The 20119-nt window shown below is 37.0% G+C and overlaps 1 protein-coding gene and 1 pseudogene across 7 annotated transcripts in view; both read left to right on the top strand.

Annotated features, from left to right (window-relative positions):
* The window catches only part of Csmd3 (CUB and Sushi multiple domains 3), a 1319129-nt gene that overhangs the window by 1128417 nt on the left and 170593 nt on the right, over positions 1–20119 (top strand). For all 7 annotated transcript variants that reach the window (XR_010053386.1, XM_063264433.1, XM_063264432.1 and 4 more), the window contains one exon: positions 13779–13903. Coding sequence is in view for 6 of the 7 variants with exons in the window: in XM_063264433.1 (XP_063120503.1) it covers positions 13779–13903 (125 nt within the window). In the remaining variant the exon portion in view is untranslated. The remainder of the gene's footprint in view (positions 1–13778; positions 13904–20119) is intronic.
* Positions 589–12464, top strand: Hdac1-ps2 (histone deacetylase 1, pseudogene 2; annotated as a pseudogene).

Genomic DNA, 20119 nt, shown 5'->3' with positions numbered 1-20119 from the left:
CTCCCCCTCTATGTATGTGCACATGTGTGTTTCAATTGTTATCAGCAGTATTCTGAGTCTTCATTATAAAAATTTAATAATAATCAGGGAAACTTTATTGCTTAATACTGACTGGTATTATTTTCTTAATTCTAGATGGCTATTGAGTTGTTGGTTTACAGGAATCGAATGCTATTAATTTTTGTATGTTGTTTGCATTTTGAAACTTTGATACATTCATTTATGAGTTCTACTAGTTCATTGGATTTTTTTTATATAGGATCATATAATCTGCAATGACAATTTGATTTATTCTATTCCAGTTTATCTCATTTTTCTTTTTTTCATTGCTTTGTGTTCTCCTGTGTGATTGTTCTGCCTATGACTTTTCAGAGCCAGAATAAAAGTGGCAAAAATGTAAAGTTTTTTTTTACAATCTTATAATTGTTTAAATTACCTCTTGACTTAAAGTGTTATTAAATATTAAGTTACTTTTTACATCATTAATAAAATCTATACTGCTAAATTTATATGTTATACTTGTATATAATATAACATTATATTGATATAATTTATATTATTAATGTATTATATTACATTTATTATATTATTTATTCATTTTTTAATATTGTGGTAAGTATCTTGTAAGCCTAATTTGTTTGAGGTTTTCATCATGAAATGTGTCAAATTTCATGCATTTCTGCATGCATTAAATTGATTATATGGTTTTGTCTTGTTTATGTTATTTTGCAATATTTCATTTACTTTTGTGAATGCTAACCTGTCCTTTCCTTCCATGAATGATGTAGTAAATAATCTCTTCAATGTGCTTTTGGGTTGTTTTTTTTTTTCGTTGTTGTTGTTGCTGTTGTTGTTAGATAGTTTTGAACTTATGTCTGCTGATTAAATGTTCTCAGTCTAATGCATTTTTAACATGTAAGACAGTCCTGGTTTTGCATATTAAACCACATATTTAAACCATTAAACAAATCTATTGAGAAGTTAATTTGGATTTTGTTGGCAAATAAACCAAATCATTAACTATATTCCTCCTGATTTATAACAGAATCTTTAATCTTTTCCTATAATAAAACTTCTAACATTATTATAAAAGTAATCCATATAGAATTATTTAGAAGTACAGTGAAATTTATTATCAGGTGATTTATGTAAGCATAAATAATTCTGTAAGAATCAGGCTTTAATATTAGGAAGGTCATTAACAAAATGCAGATAAAAAATTAAAACAACTCTAATTTTTAAAATAGGTATTAAGCAGTTTATTATTCAGACTATTCTTCTTTATTTATGATTCTGAAGAATTCAAATACTATCTTATGTAGGGAAAACTTTTTTTCAGCAAAACATGAAACTAATAAGGGGTTTCCATAAAGAAAAAGAAAACACAGAAGAGAAATACTAGCTGATACAGAGAAAGGAAAAAAGAAATGCAAATAACTTCTAACTAGAGGAAGAAAGATGTGAAACTACTATAGAAATAAAAATATAAATATTGTATTGTAATCTACTCTTTTTTAAAACTGAGCAGAAGTCTTATGACTGCAATGTAGGTCAGTTTTTATTGTATAAGAATATCAAATTAAAGAAAAATTATTTTCTTTACATGTCTTCACAGATTTGAATTGATTTTCTAGCCTCAATTCATTGATATAGGAATGTGGTATGGGAGAACATTTTGTGGCAGGAGACCATAATGGAAAAAGCTACCTACCTCTTATTATCTAGAAAGCAGAAATGCAAGCTCTGTGGATAAGATGTTCGTTTTAGAATCATCCCCCTCCTACATGAACCACTGTTTTCAACTCTCCCCTTCCTCCTAGTGGCTCATTTATCTATGACTTTATCAGTGGACTGATGAAGTGAGTTCTTCCTCAATCCAATAACAACAAAAGAGCTGTGTTATTTGTGGGCTATTCCCTAGCAAATGAAGTCCTGGAGTGCAGGTATGGGGGATGCCAAATTGGAACTTCATATGTAAACAATTGTAACTGTTTAAATATCTAACCGATTAGTTATAATGCATTTATAGTACTCAAGGGCAACCTTTAATGAATGATTATGTATTAACTCTCATAAATGATATTAACATTCTTATAAAGGAGACTGCAGACAGATGTCACTCCCTGCCATGGATGTGAAAGCATAGTAAGAAAATGTTCTCTGTGAACCAGGAGAGAAGCTCTTCATAGAGAAATAAATGCCTGGTGTTTAATAGATAAACAAGCTGCGCTGTTGTTTTAGTAGCACAAATGAGCTAAGTTAGACTCAACAACAGTAATTAGATGCTGCTTACAAAGTCTAAGGCTGAGTTGAGTAATGGGTCAAAGCTGGAAAGGTTGCGATACATATTGGGTGAGCTTGCCCTTCCATCAAGTACTTTAGAGAGATTTCCCAGAGAATAATAGTGGTCATGAAGATACTATTCATATGGACACAGACAGCAAAACCCATTTTGATTTTTTAGATAGAAATAAGGTATATATTATTGAGTAATGGAGGGAAGATTATCCTTATGATAAAGTCATGAATAAGTTGACCATGTATATTTATATGGTTTTGAAGAAAATAGAACTTGGGAATAATGAACTTGAGTTGGGTGTTGAGAAGAGAGATCTAAAGTATAGAAAATATGTCAATTTGTTTGTCTTGACTACATTGGCCAAAGTGTATGTTACAAAAAGCATTTAATAGAGGCTGACGGGAGGTCCGGGCGGCGAGCAAGATGGCGCAGAGCTAGGGCACCAAGAGGAAAGTCTGTTACTATTACGAGGGGGATGTTGGAAACTATTATTATGGACAAGAGCACCCAATGAAACCTCACCGAATCCGAATGACTCATAATTTGCTGCTCAACTATGGTCTCTACCGAAAAATGGAAATCTATCGTCCTCACAAAGCCAATGCTGAGTAGATGACCAAGTATCACAGCGACGACTACATAAGTTTTTGCGTTCTATTCGCCCAGACAATATGTCTGAATACAGCAAGCAGATGCAGAGATTCAACGTGGGTGAGGACTGTCCGGTATTTGATGGCTTGTTTGAGTTCTATCAGTTGTCCACAGGTGGCTCTGTCGCAAGTGCTGTGAAACTCAATAAGCAGCAGGCGGACATCAGTGTGAACTGGGCTGGGGGCATGCACCTGCAAAGAAGTCAGAAACATCTGCTTCTGTTACGTCAGTGATATCGTCTTGGCCATCCTGGAACTTCTAAAGTATCACCAGAGGGTGCTGTATATTGATATTCACCATGGCGATGGCATGGAAAAGGCCTTCTATACTACAGACCGGGTCATGACTGTGTCCTTTCATAAATACGGAGAGTACTTCCCAGGAACTGGGGACCTACGGGATATTGGGGCTGGCAAAGGCAAGTGCCACGCCCTTAACTACCCACTGCGAGACCGCATTGATGATGAGTCCTATGAAGCCATCTACAAGCCAGTCATGTCCAAAGTAATGGAAATGTTCCAGCCTAGTGCAGTGGTCCTACAGTGCGGCTCAGACTCCCTGTCTGGGGATCGGCTAGGTTACTTCAATCTGACCATCAAAGGACATGCCAAGTGTGTGGAGTTCGTGAAGAGTTTCAACTTGCTGATGCTAATGTTGGGAGGAGGTGGCTACACCATCCGTAATGTCGCTTGGTGCTGGACTTTAGAGACAGCTGTGGCCCTGGACACAGAGATCCCTAATGAGCTACCATACAATGACTACTTTGAATACTTTGGACCAGATTTCAAGCTTCACATCAGCCCTTCCAATATGACTAACCAGAACACTAATGAATACCTGGAGAAGACCAAGCAGCGGCTCTTTAAGAACTTGAGAATGCTGCCCCATGCCCCTGGGGTCCAAATGCAAGCCATCCCAGAGGATGCCATCCTGGAAGAAAGAGGTGATGAAGATGAGGAAGACCCTGACAAACGAATTTCCATTTGCTCCTCTGACAAACGCATTGCCTGTGAGGAGGAATTCTCTGATTCTGATGAGGAGGGAGAAGGAGGTCGCAAGAATTCTTCTAACTTCAAAAAAGCCAAAAGAGTCAAAACAGAAGATGAGAAAGAAAAAGATCCTGAAGAGAATAAAGAAATCACAGAAGAGAAGAAAACCAAGGAGGAGAAGCCAGAAGCCAAATGGGTCAAAGAAGAGGTCAAGATGGCCTGAGCAAGGTCTGCAGCTCCATCTTCTCCCCAAGTCCCTCACTTTCGCTCAATTTCTCAGATTTTATATTTCTATTCCTGGGTATTTATATAAAATATATTAAATATAATGTCCCCAGGGACTAGATAGGAACCAGGGACCAGCGCACAGTGCAGTGATGCAGGGAGAACTCTTCCCAGAGCTCCTTTGTCCGTCCTGCCCTAGGTCTGAGTTTTGAACCATGTAGGGTCCAGGTGAAAAGAAAACCGGAAGACAAAATCCTGAACTGCAAGTGCCTGCTTAGGAGCTCTGCTAAGATACCCTTGTTAAGCTTTTCAGCAGGGTTGACTGTGTCTTCTGGGACCCCTTTTCAGGCTTGGGTAATATCAGCCATTTTTAGATTGGTTCTGTTTCTATCTTCCCACCCACCCCGGACAAGCAGAAAAACTTACACTGCCCCATCTTCCCCCAGTTCTGCAGGTGGAGGTAGTTAGCCTAGCTTCCTTTTTGAGATATTTTCATTTTTGTGAGACTCTTTTTAATAAAATAGCGAGTTTCTACAACAAAAATAAAGGCATTTAATAATAGAATTGGTATCCAGATTTGGTGGTTGCACGTGCAGTCCTGGGTACCCAGGAAGCAGAGACAATGAAGTTGAACTTACAAGTTTGAAACCAGTATGGAAACTAGAAGAAGACTATGTTTTAGAAAGTAATAAAAATAAATAAATGAATGAATAGATGAATAAATCTAATAATGAAATGTAAAATACAACTTAACATTTACAAACGTCTGCCTATAAATTAGAAATAAGACCTGAGTTTTCAGGAGACAACTTAGAGAATAATCAAAAGAATGTTTGATAAGATTACTGTTTTAATAGAAGCTAGGAGGGGTGTAGTTAATAAGATAATGGGGAGATTAGTCATACACAATGACAAAAACCAGGACCAGTTACCCAAACAATAGAAGAATTAGGGAGCGTTTATTTCAGAAATCATCAAAGGCTATTTCCTGCCTCATCCTTCCACACTGTAAAGTGCAGGTGTACCAGATTTCAAAGAAGGGATCTCTCTGACGTCTATCTCTACACAATCCAAGCTCTGCTATGCACTGTGTCATTCAGATAAAGCTACAGCTGATGGCACTGTATGTATATGGTATTCCACAGCAAGATCACAATATTCCTGTTGCCTCCACATAGAAATAAGAGATGCTTTGAAGAACAGCTCTGCCCAGGGAAAGAGCTGCTAATAAAAGCCTACATAGAATCCCTCAAATGAACAAATGAGCAAATGTCCAAGGCAGCTGTAGCAGTGGATCTATATCTTTTACACCATAGAAGGAGATTCCCTGGGTTGAATTTAACTATTTATTTATTTATTTAGTCCAGGAAGAACCGCATTCATGTCACTTCATCTTATAAGAACAATGACATGACTTACACCAAGGTAAACAGTAACACAAAGTGCTATCCTACACTCAGGCTAGATGAGGTTTATCAGACATAGAACAGAGCCATGATTCTGACCTCTGAATAAGCCAGGTCTTATCTAACTTTCTCAAAAACCAATCAGTCAATCAACCAATAAATGCTGGTAAAGACAAGATAATTTTTAATGGTATGACACTCCATTATGAAACTGTGTATGAAACTGAAAATACCAGTTTTCATGTGTTAATGGATGTCTTAAGGTAGTATATAAAAGGGGATGACTAGGGGTTGCAATGATGGCAGTTAAGAACAGGTGGATGTCTTAAGGTAGTATATAAAAGGGGATGGCTAGGGGTTGCAATGATGGCAGTTAAGAACAGGATCTCACTGACCATTATCTCAATATCAGCCAGGCAGGCCTTGTCACCAGTAAGAGCTTAACTGCTGTTTACAAGGGAAGTTTGGACTCTTGTCATAGATGTGTACTTCTGTTGAATGAATCTGAGTGTAAGACAGAATAACTCAGATACAGAATAGGTCAAATTGGTGAGATAATATCATGGCAAGACCTGAGCCATTTAGCCAAGGTGGTAGTTGCACATGCCTTTGTTCCAGCACTAGAGAGGCAGAAAGAGATGGATCTGTTTGTTCCAGAATAGCAAGGGTTACACACACACACACACACACACACACACACACACACACACACACACACACAATGTGTTGGGCAAACAAAGAAACCCTGTATTGGGGAAACAAACAACCAACAGACCAAAACAGCATCAACAACAAAAGCAACAATGACATCATCATCATCATCATCATCATCATCATCATCATCATCATCATCATCATCATCATCGACAACAACAACAATAACAAAACCCAAAACCCAAAAAACAAAACCAAAAGGAAAGAAACAAAAACCTTCTATGTTATCCTTAGGTAGCACAGTGTAACAAAGCATTGTAAAAGTTAATAGTTGACAACCTATTTGACTATGATGTTCTTGTAAATATCACACTTATACCTTGAAGTGAAAGAGAATGATTAAATAAAGTTAAGGTGGGTTTAACAAAACAGTCAAGCTAGATTGTGGTCTAAGGCTTAAGGGATCACACCTAGGATAATATGATCTCATTTTTTTTCTTAATTCTCCTGGGACTCACATGAAGCCTCAGTGTGTTTAGCTAAAACAGCTATTTATTTATACCCCTCTGAAGGAAGGATCTCATAACTATGTATTTAGATATCACCTTTGCTTCTGTAGGTACAGAAACCAGGAACCCAGCTAAGGTGGGTAAAGGGGACAGACGTTCAAACCAAAGATTATTTTCAAACTTTATTGACTTGTCTGAGATCCAATAACTTTCATTCGGCATGAAAATATCTATTCTATGCCTACACCACCACTGCTGCTACCTAATTGGTTTGATTTTATGGGCTTATAGCTAACAATACAATTACCTTAGTAGAAATGGCTACTCAGATGCTATTCATCTGTTTTATATTACATTTAGATAAGATAGTTTTTAGTTAATATTTCTACTTTCAACTGAAAATATTTTAATTTCAAAATTTTCTAAATACAGGGGCTAGAGAGATGACCCCGCAATTACATATACTTGCTATACTTTCAAAGGTTGAGTTCCCAGCAACCACATGGCAGCACATAACAGTCTTTAACTCCTATTTCAGAGGTTCTAGTGCCCCCTTTTGGTCTCCAATGAACCTGCATGAATTTGATGCACATTCAGACAAAACACTCATTAATATAAAGTAAAAACAAATAAATTGTAACATTCTGATTACAAGTGATTGTGTTTATTCTTAACAAAAATCTTTAATATCAGAGTAACTTAAGTATGAAAGTCAGCACAGAACTATCTCAAGTTCATGCCTGAAAAATCTCTTTCATTTTTTGTGTTTAATTTGACCTTTTGTTGTTTGAGAAAATTATTGCCTTCTTCCAGCTTTTGAGCCTCCAGTTTCTAGTCATTAGAACACAATACTCCGAGATGTTTTTCTCTTTTAAAGCATTGTTCCATTCAAATCTAACACTAAAACTTTTATTGCCTGTCCTTTATAAGACCACTTCTGCCCTCATCCTCCATCCATTTTCCATACTTCTGTTCAATGGAACATCCACTGTATTATACATATATAGCTTTTATGTTTGTTAAATTTTTCTTAATCTACTGGAATCCACCTCAGTGTTCCTCATATTATACTACTTTTTAGCCAACCAAGAGGAACTTGCTGCCAGAAATAGCTGAGTAGTGAGTATTCATTTAGTGATAGAATTTCAGCAAAAGCAGAAGAAAAGAAAAGAAAAGAAAAGAAGAGAAAAGAAAAGAAAAGAAAAGAAAACAAACAACCCAACAGACTGTGATAATTTCCTGAATACAAGTAGAGGTATAACAATGTTAGCCACCTTCCCATAGAGTACTACAGTCCGAGTTAACTTAACATAGCCACATACTTGCTCATTCTGATGCTTATGTTAATATATCTGTAGTTTTAAACTTCTAATATCTGTAAGAAAGTTATATATAGGTAAAACACAAAAATGTACTTAAATGAAAGGATTGAGAAAATGTAAGCAGGTAGGATGCAAACAACTGGAATCTTGCACAAAACTGGAATCTAAAGATTTATAGGCAAACTGTCAGAAAATATGAACATTTTGATAAAAAATTGAAGATATAAGAAGACATGTAAAACTAAATAATAAAAGTTAAACTGGATACAGAGCTTTCATCCTCAAAGTTGACCCTGTTACATTTCAGTGTTCTTAAATTTTTCAGTCTTAAGCCCCAAGCCTGTCCTGTGCAGAGACTCAGAGATTCAAATAACCCCCTGCAGCCACTAATGGCTTTGACAATACAAGGCCTTAGGTAGCAGGACTTCAGTCAGTAGGAGGTCTCTTTTGAAAAGGCCCTGAAGCTACCACCTACAAACCTTAGGGGAAAAGCCTTTAATTAGCTGCTTATCCCATCCCTGTTATTCAAGTGCCCTCTAGACCCAGAATTAAGGTCCCTTGATGGGTCTCCATGATAATGACATCATCTATCTATCTCTTTCATTTTTATTAGAGTGCGAAATTTATGAAGGCGTGTGTGTGTGTGTGTGTGTGTGTGTGTGTGTGTGTGTGTGTGTTCGTGCGTGCATAAGCTTGTACTTTTAAACACGACTAAAGCTCTTATTTCTTTATTGGCTTATTCGTTTACATACACTCAGGAAAGATTTATTAAATATAGTGTTAAATAGCGATTATGAATAAATTTATATGAAGTATAAGAAGTAAAAAACTGCCACAGGTACGCACAAACAAACGAAGGTTTCCAGTTTTCGTAAGAGATGGGTCAGCACCAACCCAGTAGCATACACCAGCTGATATGAGGCTCTCAACAACTACAGCAGAGGATTGTCTTGGTGGGTCTGGGTTCAGTCGGAGAAGATGCACTTAGCCCTCAAGAGACTGGAGGCCCCAGGGAGTCTAGAGATCTGGTTGGGTGGGGAAGGTAGGTGGGGGAGGTGTGTGTGGGAGGTATGAGATGTGGAATAGTGGAATAGTAGAAAAGTTGGAGTTTGGAAGGTGGACTGGGAGGGGAATAAAATCTGGAGTGCAAAGAAAATAAAAGATTAAATATAAAGGAGGAATAAAAAAGAGAGATGGTTCAGACAGAGAGGCAACAAAGATAGGGATCCTTGAAGTCCACTTAGGTGCAAACTCAATAGTGTAGGGAGTCACTGAGTGGACTGTGACGTGATCTTGATAAGTTTCTGAAAACTCACTTCTAGTGAAAGATCAGAGTTGAAGTCATAAAACTAAGTGTGCGTCTATCACTGTAGTGAAGAAGAGAGGGGAAGGCAATTTACGTCGGAAGACCAGAGTCATGGAGATGATATTTACCAAGAGTCTGAGTACACTTTTTGTTAACTTATTTATCGAGTGTATGTCTATATGCGTGTGTGCATGTGTACGTGTGTGTACATGTGTGTGTGTATGTGTGTGTACATGAGTCAGTGCAGGTTCATTCTGCTCTAAACCTCCTTGAAACTTGCTCTTATTTGTTCCTGCTTTGTGCACTCCAGTTCCATGAGATTCTGACCTCTGTCTGCCCTGTGACCTGCTAAAGGAGTGCTAGGACTGCAGCCGCAGGCCAGATCATCTGCATTTAAAAAAATTATTTTTTACAACTTGATTGAAATTCCCCTCTATCCTCTTGGCCTCTTTATCCACTTCTCCCTTGCCCTGTCCCACATCTACTACTCCTTCCTTTCCCTCCAGAAAAGGACCTGCCTCCCATGGATATCAACCCAATATGAAATATGAAGTTGCAATAACAATATGTACCTTTCCTCATATTAAGAGTGGGCAAATGTTACTGGAATTTCCAATGCTAATAAGCTCATATAAAAAAAACACACAGGTAGGGGTGGGGGGTGGGGGCAGGAGAAAAAAAACACACACAATTCAGATATTATGATTATAAGCTATATGCCTTTATTGGGTAGATCTAGCATTATACTATGTTATTCCCCAGTTATAAGACCCCTTGCTACTTGAGGTTTCTCCCACACACCCACACACACAGTTCTGGTTCATCGCAGCTTCTCCTCCTCTTCCTCTGTCCTCTCTTTCTCCTGTACTCTCCTCCTCTCCTCCACCTGCCCACAGCTCTGGATCCTTCAATCTCACCTTTTCCTTCCATTGCCTAGTCAAAGGCTTTATTTAGCCTTTTATCAGGCAGTTAGAATGGGAGAAGGTTCACATGGCATCACCTGAGTACATGACACTCCTTGGGGACAACCCCCTTTGAGGAACCAGTATGAAAATCAGAATACAAACAGCACCAGGCCAACCCACAATAGACAGGGCAACCCTGAAGGATGAAAGGGTCCAAAACACAGACAAAAGAGTTAGAGATTGTCAGGAGTCCTACAAGAACACAAAACTATACACACACTATACATACACTATACACACACACACACACACACGCCCCACACGGGTGGTCTAGGTCATACCCACACAAGTTCCCTGCTTGGGGTTCAGTTTCTGTGAGCCCCATTTGAGTCCAGTTGATGATGAAGGCTTTCCTTGCTGTACTTGACCCTTCTGGCTCCTACAATCCTTCCTTCCCTTCTTCCGTGGGATACCTTGAGCTTAATTAACGTTTGGCTATGGGTCTCTGTATTCCTCTTTGATGACAATCTATAAATACAGCAGAATATAATTAACAATGATTTCATGGGCTTTTGCTGTTATTTTTGTCTTGTTTGGTTTTGTTTTTACCAGTCGTGTGTGGTTCTATCCTAGGTCCCTGGGCTAGCTTTGAGTCCTGGATCTCCAAGCAGTCTCGGGGGTGGATTCTATCCAGTGGCATGGGTTTCAAGCTGGAACAGCAATTGGTTGGCCACTCTCACAATGTCTGCAGCCTACACTATGTCCAGCCTAAAAGATGTGCTGGGGTAAAGGTGGCACATCTGCACCACCTTTATTTAAACTGGGTTCTGTGGAAATCAATCATATGGCTTTCATTGCGGCAATTTTTCCTGGCTGAGAAATGCTGTTAGTCTGAGCCTACATTTTAAGAGAGTTATAGGATTTGTTGAGAGACTGAATGTGGATAGAACTATAAAATGTGAGATTAAGACAGAGAAGTCAGGATGAGTCTTAGTTTTATGACCTAAGGTTATGGTGGGTGACTGGTGGGAGAGAACAGCTGAGGTGTTTATATATTTGAATTTTGAAGGGCTGACTGATATTGATATCGCAGAAAAGGTATGGTTAGAGGTAAGCACTTAGTGTTTACAAAAGATATGGAAGCAAATGTAGTCACTGAGGGAAGGTGATTAATTAGAAAGTGAAAGGCTAAAGAAATGCAGTATATTTATGTGGAAGATTAAGGTATGGGGATTTTTTTTCTAGTCATTTTATAACTTTAGAAAGATCATTTTGACAGAAACTTGGGAGTATGTATTATATATAAATTATTCAGGGAAGGCCAGTGCTATGATGAACACAATATGTCAGGCAAGGAAAATGAGAATAGTATAAAGATGTAAGAGAAGAAATGTAGTGTTTTAATTCATCTGAGCACCAGAATGAACTTTGAGCCATTTTTCCTTCTTTCATTACTTTTCTTTCTTTTTCTTTCTTTCTTTCCTTTTTTCTTTCTTTCTTTCTTTCTATCTATCTATCTATCTATCTATCTATCTATCTATCATCTATTTAATTTTGGAGCAAGTATTTATTTTATGACTCTTTGTTTAATTCTTTCAGGATATTTTTGAGACTTATATAAGAGTCGTTGATATTTTTAAAGGTGCAAAATACTCTCTGACCAATTTAAATGACTTTGTGTTTAATCCTGGAAATGTAGTATAAGAAAATAACAGATGGCTTCTGAACATAAGCTCAGTGGTTAAGAATGCTTGCTGATCTGACAGAAGAGGTATCCACCCACAAACAAGTATAACTCTAGTTTTATGGGATTTGACACTATCTTCCAGACTCCTGAGGTCATCCACACAAAAATGTGTGCTCACATAGATAAATATAAAATAAAATAATTTAAAAAACAATAGTGACTTTAATAATTGCTACTCAGTTAATATCTTGTAGTATAGTTTTTGAGCAAGTACTTTGGATTTTTTTTCATTTGACTTGAAAAGTGTCACAAAAGTGTGATTCATTCATTTAAAATTGTTTTTAAATATGTGTGTGAAGACAATGTGGCATATAGGTACAACATGTTTGTTTACAAGCAAAAGAGCCTTCCTTTGAATCCCAGCCTCAACCTGACATAAAAGCCTGTATATTGTTATAACCTAAGTAGGTTCTTAGAGAACAGAGATGGCTTAATATCAAACAACAGAGCATCAGAGAGAGAGGGGGGGGAGGAGGAAGGGAGGGAGGGAGAGAAAGGAGAAACAGGAGGAAGAGGAGGAGAGGGGAGGGGAGAGGAGAGGAGAGGAGGGTGAGAGAGTGAGCAAGCACAAGATACCCAAAGACATCCTCACACCTCGCATATGTCTTTCCTTTTCTATTCTATGTCTCTGTCTGTCTGTCTCTTTTCCTTTCTCTCATGGATAAAATGTTTTTATTCTATTTTTTATTTATTGCTACCATTATAGTCAAACCAGAAAAATGGTCAATTGGCAAAGTACTGTGTTATACAACATAATGATAGTTGTAACTAAAAGAATGTAATTTGTCAATTATTTATTACATTTTAATCAATGGACTTGTTTCTTTATGTAAGTAATACTGTGCATTTTCTGAAAAAGTATTTTGTAACCAGTAGTGTTTCCATTTTGTGGATTGAGACATTTATATTCCAAAGAATTGGAAGGACTTTCTTAAGGCACCAAAAATCCATGAGTTTTGAATTAGGCAATGCCCAGAATCTGCAAAGGCCACTTATGACAAGAAACCTCCAATCAGTACATTCTGAAAGTGCTTGGAATCTCAACTTCAGCATAGACTTAAGAGCAAGAATATAGAATGTACTGTTCTTTCTATTAGGAGATCAGCTGATAAAAGCTGCATGAAATATCTTCCTCCCACTGAGGAACATGACTTTGAACCAAAATCAAGGATGCAAATTCTAGGTTCATCACTTGCTCTGAGATCTTTTGACCTCTAACGACTCTGTTCCCTCAGTTACAGCAAGAAGAAAAATGTTTTTACAGTCTGTTTGGACTATTGGAGACTTAAATAAATTTAAATTCAACAGTTATTATTCTTGTCATATGGAGTGGACTAATTGAATGTTTTCATTGTAATTACTACCAAGATCAATATTAGTTTTTAAAAGATTTCATTACCCCCAAACCCCAAGAATAATAAAGAAGGTACCAAATAAAAGTAAGTAAGAAAATTCTCTATCTGTATGTAAGTGTTGATCTAGCTTAATTCACTTTTTATTTTCTCTGTGTGAGAAATACTTTCAATTAAGTTTTAGAGATGATAACACATATGATAGTCATAACTGTGTGACTTTAGTTATTTGCTTATGAATGCTGTACAATTAATTTCTGTAGGTATTTTTGTGATAAATTTGAGTCTTAAAACATAATGTGATGTGGTTTTGTTTACAAGACTGTTCTGTGTTGGAGACTTTTGTCTGACCTTTGTCTTAGTGTAATCTTTTTCAGTAGAATTAACTGGCTTTCATGCTGCTTAACTTTCAGTGCCTTGTGGGGGAATTTTAACTAAGCGCAAAGGGACTATTTTGTCTCCTGGATATCCTGAGCCTTATGACAACAATTTGAATTGTGTTTGGAAGATCACAGTGCCAGAGGGAGCTGGCATTCAAGTAAGGATATTTATTTACTTTGCTTTGTTTTTTCATTTTACACTAGAATTAGTATTTTCAGCAATGACAGAATGAATATTATTTCGTAAAGTTCAGCAAATAGTTGTATTGACAAAAAAAAGGAATATATTTACTATTAATATTTTTACCTGAAAGCACAGCAGAATCCAGTTTTCAAGAAGACAATAACAAAAATATACCAAAATCTTCTATTTCACATAATAGAATCTTGAGATAAGGAGCTCAATGGTTTTGTGCATCAGAGATCCTACAGAATAATCTCTGGCCCAGATTATTTTCTTCAAAGAACAGGCAAAGCTAGGGTGAAGATGAGTTTTCCACAGACACGTTTCCAGTAACTTACTGTAAGTCGAACCCATCTCCTAAAGTTTCATATTTCTGAATAGCCCAATGACTTATGAACGCATATGTGAACTAATCAATTGAAGAGATTAGAGCCCTCAAGATGCAATCACCTCTTAAAGGCACCAATTTTGAACACTGCTATCTAAGAATAAATCTTCAGAGTAGGACATTGTGAAGATAACCTAAAAAAGACCCACACAATAGGTATTAATATCAAAACATGACAATTGACGGCACAAAACTAAATGTTATATTTTCAGGCTATTAAATTAAGGGTTGCTAGATAGATGAACACGTGAACGTACTCACTGCCAAGCCTAATGGTCTGACTTAGAGCCCTGCTCTCACAGGAAAGAAAGAGATAATCAGCTACGGCAAATCACCTTCAGATGTACACTGTGGTGCTGACAAAGTTTAAGCACACACACACACACACACACACACACACACATACACACACACAAACACACACACACATGCATGCGCAGAGGGGGGGAGAAGGAGAGGGAGAGGGAGGGGGAGAGGGAAAGGGAGAGAAAGAGAGAGGTAGATAAATACACAAAATCATGACTACAAAAACATTAAAGATAACTATGGGTGTGTAATATCTCCTACAGCATTGGCAAGCTGTCAACACCCACCCTTAACAGCTATCAACTTTCAATAGCTTTCAGGTAGGGAAAGAGCCTCAGGAACCTCTCCTTCCACACGGGAATCTTGAATGGTTTGATCTTACATAGGTCTCATGTAGGTAAAAATAGCTGCTGTGAGTTGATATATACAATGTCTCCATTATTCCACAGGAGTGTTCCCTCTCCTTAGACCTTTACATTCTTCTTACCCCTGACTTTTAAAGGTTCCCTAAGCTCTGGGGGTGGGGTTGAAATAGATGTCCCATCTAGAGTTGAGCACTCTTCCTCATTCATAGCCACTTATTCTTAGCTCTTTGTTCAGATATGAAATCCTATCAGAATCACTGAAAAAGCATGATTCTTTAAAACAGTTGAGAGCATCCGTAACATGTGAGCATAAAGATAACTATTTATCAGGGAATTCGACAACATAAGAATTCAGTAAAACAGCAGGAATAGGTTCCTACTAGGGCCAGCGACCTCCCTATACTGGAGCTTTTGACTAGTTTCACTGTAGCAGGCACAAATTCCCTCTGAGGACTGACCTGGAATCCTATCAGGAAACATTTGACTACCCAGTGACTGCCATTCCAATAATGCAGCAGTGAATATATCAATCCAGGCAGGTTGATATTGCAGCATGCAGAATTTATTGTTGAATAAAAACAATTATTTTGTTTTGCATCCAGAACCCTGCATGGGATAGTTCCAGTACTATGAAACGTATCCAGCAGGAAATGTTCCTAGTTAGTTTGAGATTGATGTTTCTATGTGCTATAAGCCAGTGTGGTGTCTGCAGATGTAGGGTTGTATCATCCAGTTCTATGATTAAGCAAGCACATTAGCAATGACCTTCCCTATTATAAGAGGCCTCTGCAGTGGGCTTCTACAACTAGTGATTTATAGGGTGGTGTCCCATAGTATTTTGGGGAGCAGTATTGTTCTCAATGCAATACACCTCTGATCTCATATGTAGTCAGATGTACATATATAATTAGCTGAAAAAGAAGTGGGTTTTCACAAAGCCTTTTATACTCCCTTAGCTTTAGCCTAGCCGTTTTTCTGTCCTCTCCCCCATTTCTTACTTAAACCTTTATCCCACTGCAAATCTCTTTCTATTCATTTGCTATCCAACCATATATATTCTACTATGCCCTTATCCTCTTTGAGCCATCTTTTCTTCCTTCCTTTCATGATCCTTGTCTGCTTTTCTCCCAAATAGACATTGTGAGAGAAAAATCAGGATTAAACAAAGTCTTCAGGATTGTACATACCTACGGTTGTACTCTGCAATGAGAATCACATAGAACTGCTATTAGCTCATTCATTTATAAGGAATGATGGATGTCTGTGATTATTTATATGTTATCAGCTATTTCTCTACTACCATGTCCTATTTTTGGTACGCTGCAGTGTGCCTTTAGTACCTAACGCTCTAATCATACTGTTCTCCCATGAACACCTGGATGATTAAGTCCTTTGCATTGCTGATCTGTGCATTGAGATGACACAGTTTAACATTACAGATTCTCCTGTCACTCACTAAACACGTCTTCCTGCTTTAGTTATTACATCAATATTTTCATGGATCGTAGTCACCTGAATTACCTGCTTCTATATTTAACCTTGTCTTTTCTTTAATGTCAACCCATCATTCAGATACTCATGTTCTCAAGAGTATCCATATACTTCAGGTTATGTTATCTTCTTTGCAAACTATTTACTTCTATGATCCCAGTGACTGTTATGAGCTAAACATGAGTTGAATAATAACAGATAATAAAAGCAAAAACAAATGCCAAAAATGAAAACATAAAAAGCAAAACCCCTCTCCCTTTTAAATATAGACAGAATTAATGATAGTGTTTGGACCAATATAGGAAGTCTACATCTCTAATCCCAGATTTACACTATCTAAACTAGCCATGGGGTATTTACAGGTAAATTTACTGCTAAATTATCCAATTGTAATTTTATGATTTTTTCTCTTAATTTCTCCATCCTTCTCTCTCTCTCTCTCTCTCTCTCTCTCTCTCTCTCTCTCTCTCTCTCAGCATACCTCAATATTCATAGTTTTTATATAATTCTCTACATGAGGATTTCTTTAATTCCACTTACTTTTCTTTTTTAAAGATTTATTTATTATATACAAATACACTGTAGCTTTCTTCAGACAAACCAGAAGAGGGCATCAGATTTCATATCAGATGGTTGAGAGCCACCATATTGTTGCTTGGACTTAAACTCAGGACCTCTGGAAGAGCAGTCAGTGCTCTTAACCACTGAGCCATTCTCCAACCCCCCACTTACTTTTCAAAACAAAAATCTTGAATGTTACTCTGACTTACACTCTGCCTAACAAACTGCACCAAGACTGTCTTTCACAGGATTCTAATTCCATTTATGATTTTACCACAAAAGATCAAGTGGGTTTTATCCTTGGTCCAGACACATTCTCTTCAGTCTATTCCTGACAAAATGAATAAAAAACCAACCAACCAACCAACCAACCAACCAACCAACCAACCAACCAACCAAAAGCTTCTGAAAATTAAAACCTCATGCTATCACTTTCTTACTCATGGCACCTGCGTTTCCCCACCATCTTAAAACTTCACCATGGCATGTTCTTCTGTGCTCAGTTCTCATTTCTTAATGATTGTTGTATTCACAGCATCCATTTCTGTAATGGCGTGACATCCGGTGTCCTGTGGACACCCTGAATGTCATTTCCTTTGTCTTTGATAGTAGCCAGCATCTCTCTCCTTATTTGCCTTTACCTTACTCTCATTTCTGTCTGAAACATATTTCTGTGACAAACCTTCTAGAAACTAGATCAAAGGTTAAATTTCTTCCTATATGTTTTTATTAGAACACCAATCAGATTTTCCGATTAGTTGGCTATAAGCTGCTGAGAGCAGTAGCCAAGATGGTTTTGACACATACTCAGCAAATATTTTTAGAAAAGTCAACGGACACCTCCTCAAACAGTGGATTTGGAACAATTTTGGAGAGTTAGAAGTGCATAATAAACTAATAAAATATCTAGAGAAAAAACTGTGATATATCCCTTGCCTTGAGCTAATACCCTCAAAACTGTACATGTCAATGCCAATATAAAATCTTTACTTAGAAAGCACTTTATTTATTGACTCAACCTAGAAAACAGAAGCTGAGTTTAGCAGAGTATTTAGAAATCTCATAGCATGACATGTATACTGGATTCTTAAATACTATGCAGAACTGTTTATCACCTTGAAAAATAAGCCCCCATGTGGACTCTGTTAGTGGACATATCATAGTGTATTTTTTTATGTTTTAAATGTGACTATATTTCTGTTCAATAAGTAATATGTAGGTTTAAGAAACATTTAACTTGGGTAATAGAACTAAACATGTATGTGTTAAAAACTGTGTTATGATCTGGTATGAAATGAATTAGGCTTTGGTAGAAAAAATCAGAAAAGGTTCTAAAATAGCCAATATTTTATTATTGACAGTTCTTTGGAAAAAAATGTAAACAGAAAGATCCGTCTTTCATATTAACATGATTTGCTATGTTTGCTAGAATTGATAGATTCCTTTATTTTCCTCTTTATTTTATCAAAATGTACAGGGACAGCTTCCAAGGGGCTGGACTTAAGAAGAGAGTTATTTATGAACTCACGAAAAAATACTGGTTGCATAATTATTACCAACATAGATTTACTAAGTTCCTATGATTCCAGAGTAAAGGGATAAAGTTAGGATTTCTATTGCTGCAATGAACACAATCAAAATCAACATGGTCTGAAAGGGTTTATTTGGTTTACACTTACATATTACTATTCATCATCAAACGATGTCAAGACAGAAACTCAAACAGCGCAAGAACATGGAAGCAAGATCTGATGCAGAGGACATGGCAGACAAGACCATCATCTACATACAATACCTACACTGGATGTAGGTATTGTAGTAATACTACAATGGTTGGAGTCCTCACATGCCAATCACTAATTAAGAAAACACCCTATGGGCTTACTTACACTCCAATCTTATGGAAGCATTTTCTTAATTGAGGTTCTAGCCATATATATATATATATATATATATATATATATATATATATATATATATGATATTTCTTGAAGTTGACCAAGATTATCCAAAATACTATACCACAAAGCTATCCTTCAGCCATGATGGCTAGTTTTATTCAAAACTTCCCAAAAGACTGAAATAAAACTATAAACTTCTGTTGTCTCTTATTTGACTTTCTCAGTCATTAACTTGCATAACAAATTCCAGAACACGGCCTGCTAGTTTTTCTGGCCATTTCATATTCTACACTCAATATTGTTTTATTATATCAAGCTATATTTCTTAGACTCTCAGTCACAAATGGTATCAGATGTTCGTGAATACAGTAAGATATCACCATGAACTGAATAGCTATTTAACAACTAGAATATTATCTTCTCAACAAACTAGAATTGAGTATCTAAATCTTGTTTCAGTATACAAATACCAAACTAGCAATATATAGTTTCTTATTCCAGGTCTCTGGGAGATTTCTTTCTTTTTTCTTTATTAACTTGAGTATTTCTTATTTACATTTTGATTGTTATTCCCTTTCCAGGTTTCCAGGCTAACATTCCCCTAACCACTCCCCCTTCCCTTCTATATGGGTGTTCCCCTCCCCATCCTCCCCCCATTACCGCCATCCCCCCAACAATCACGTTCACTGGGGGTTCAGTCTTGGCAGGACCAAGGGCTTCCCCTTCCACTGGTGCTCTTACTAGGATATTCATTGCTACCTATGAGGTCAGAGTCCAGGGTCAGTCCACGTATAGTCTTTGGGTAGTGGCTTAGTCCCTGGGAGATTTCTTAATATGCTACTTCCAACACTGAATAGCACATATAATTCTTTGCTTTTGGTCACATCAGTCTGTTTCTTGCTTCTGTGGATGATTTTCTTTCTCATCTACCTTTACATTTTTTCACTAAATTTTTTTCATGTATCTCAAGGTTTTCCATTTAGTTGCTTCTAAAAGGTGCATCTCACACCCACAAATAAGGTAATATTTATAAGCTCCTCATATTAGGGTCTGTTGTTTCTTAAATATGGTGAAAAAAATCCAGAACTGATTAATGTTCCTCCCCTCTTATGTGTAGTAGGCATACCTACGGGTGCTTATATTTTGTCCTTCTGCTTCTGTGTCCTGAATAACTCAGG

The sequence above is a fragment of the Rattus norvegicus genome, chromosome 7, assembly GCF_036323735.1.
Source record: "Rattus norvegicus strain BN/NHsdMcwi chromosome 7, GRCr8, whole genome shotgun sequence".
Classification (NCBI taxonomy): Eukaryota; Metazoa; Chordata; class Mammalia; order Rodentia; family Muridae; genus Rattus; species Rattus norvegicus.
This window is presented reverse-complemented; position numbering and strand designations above follow the sequence as displayed.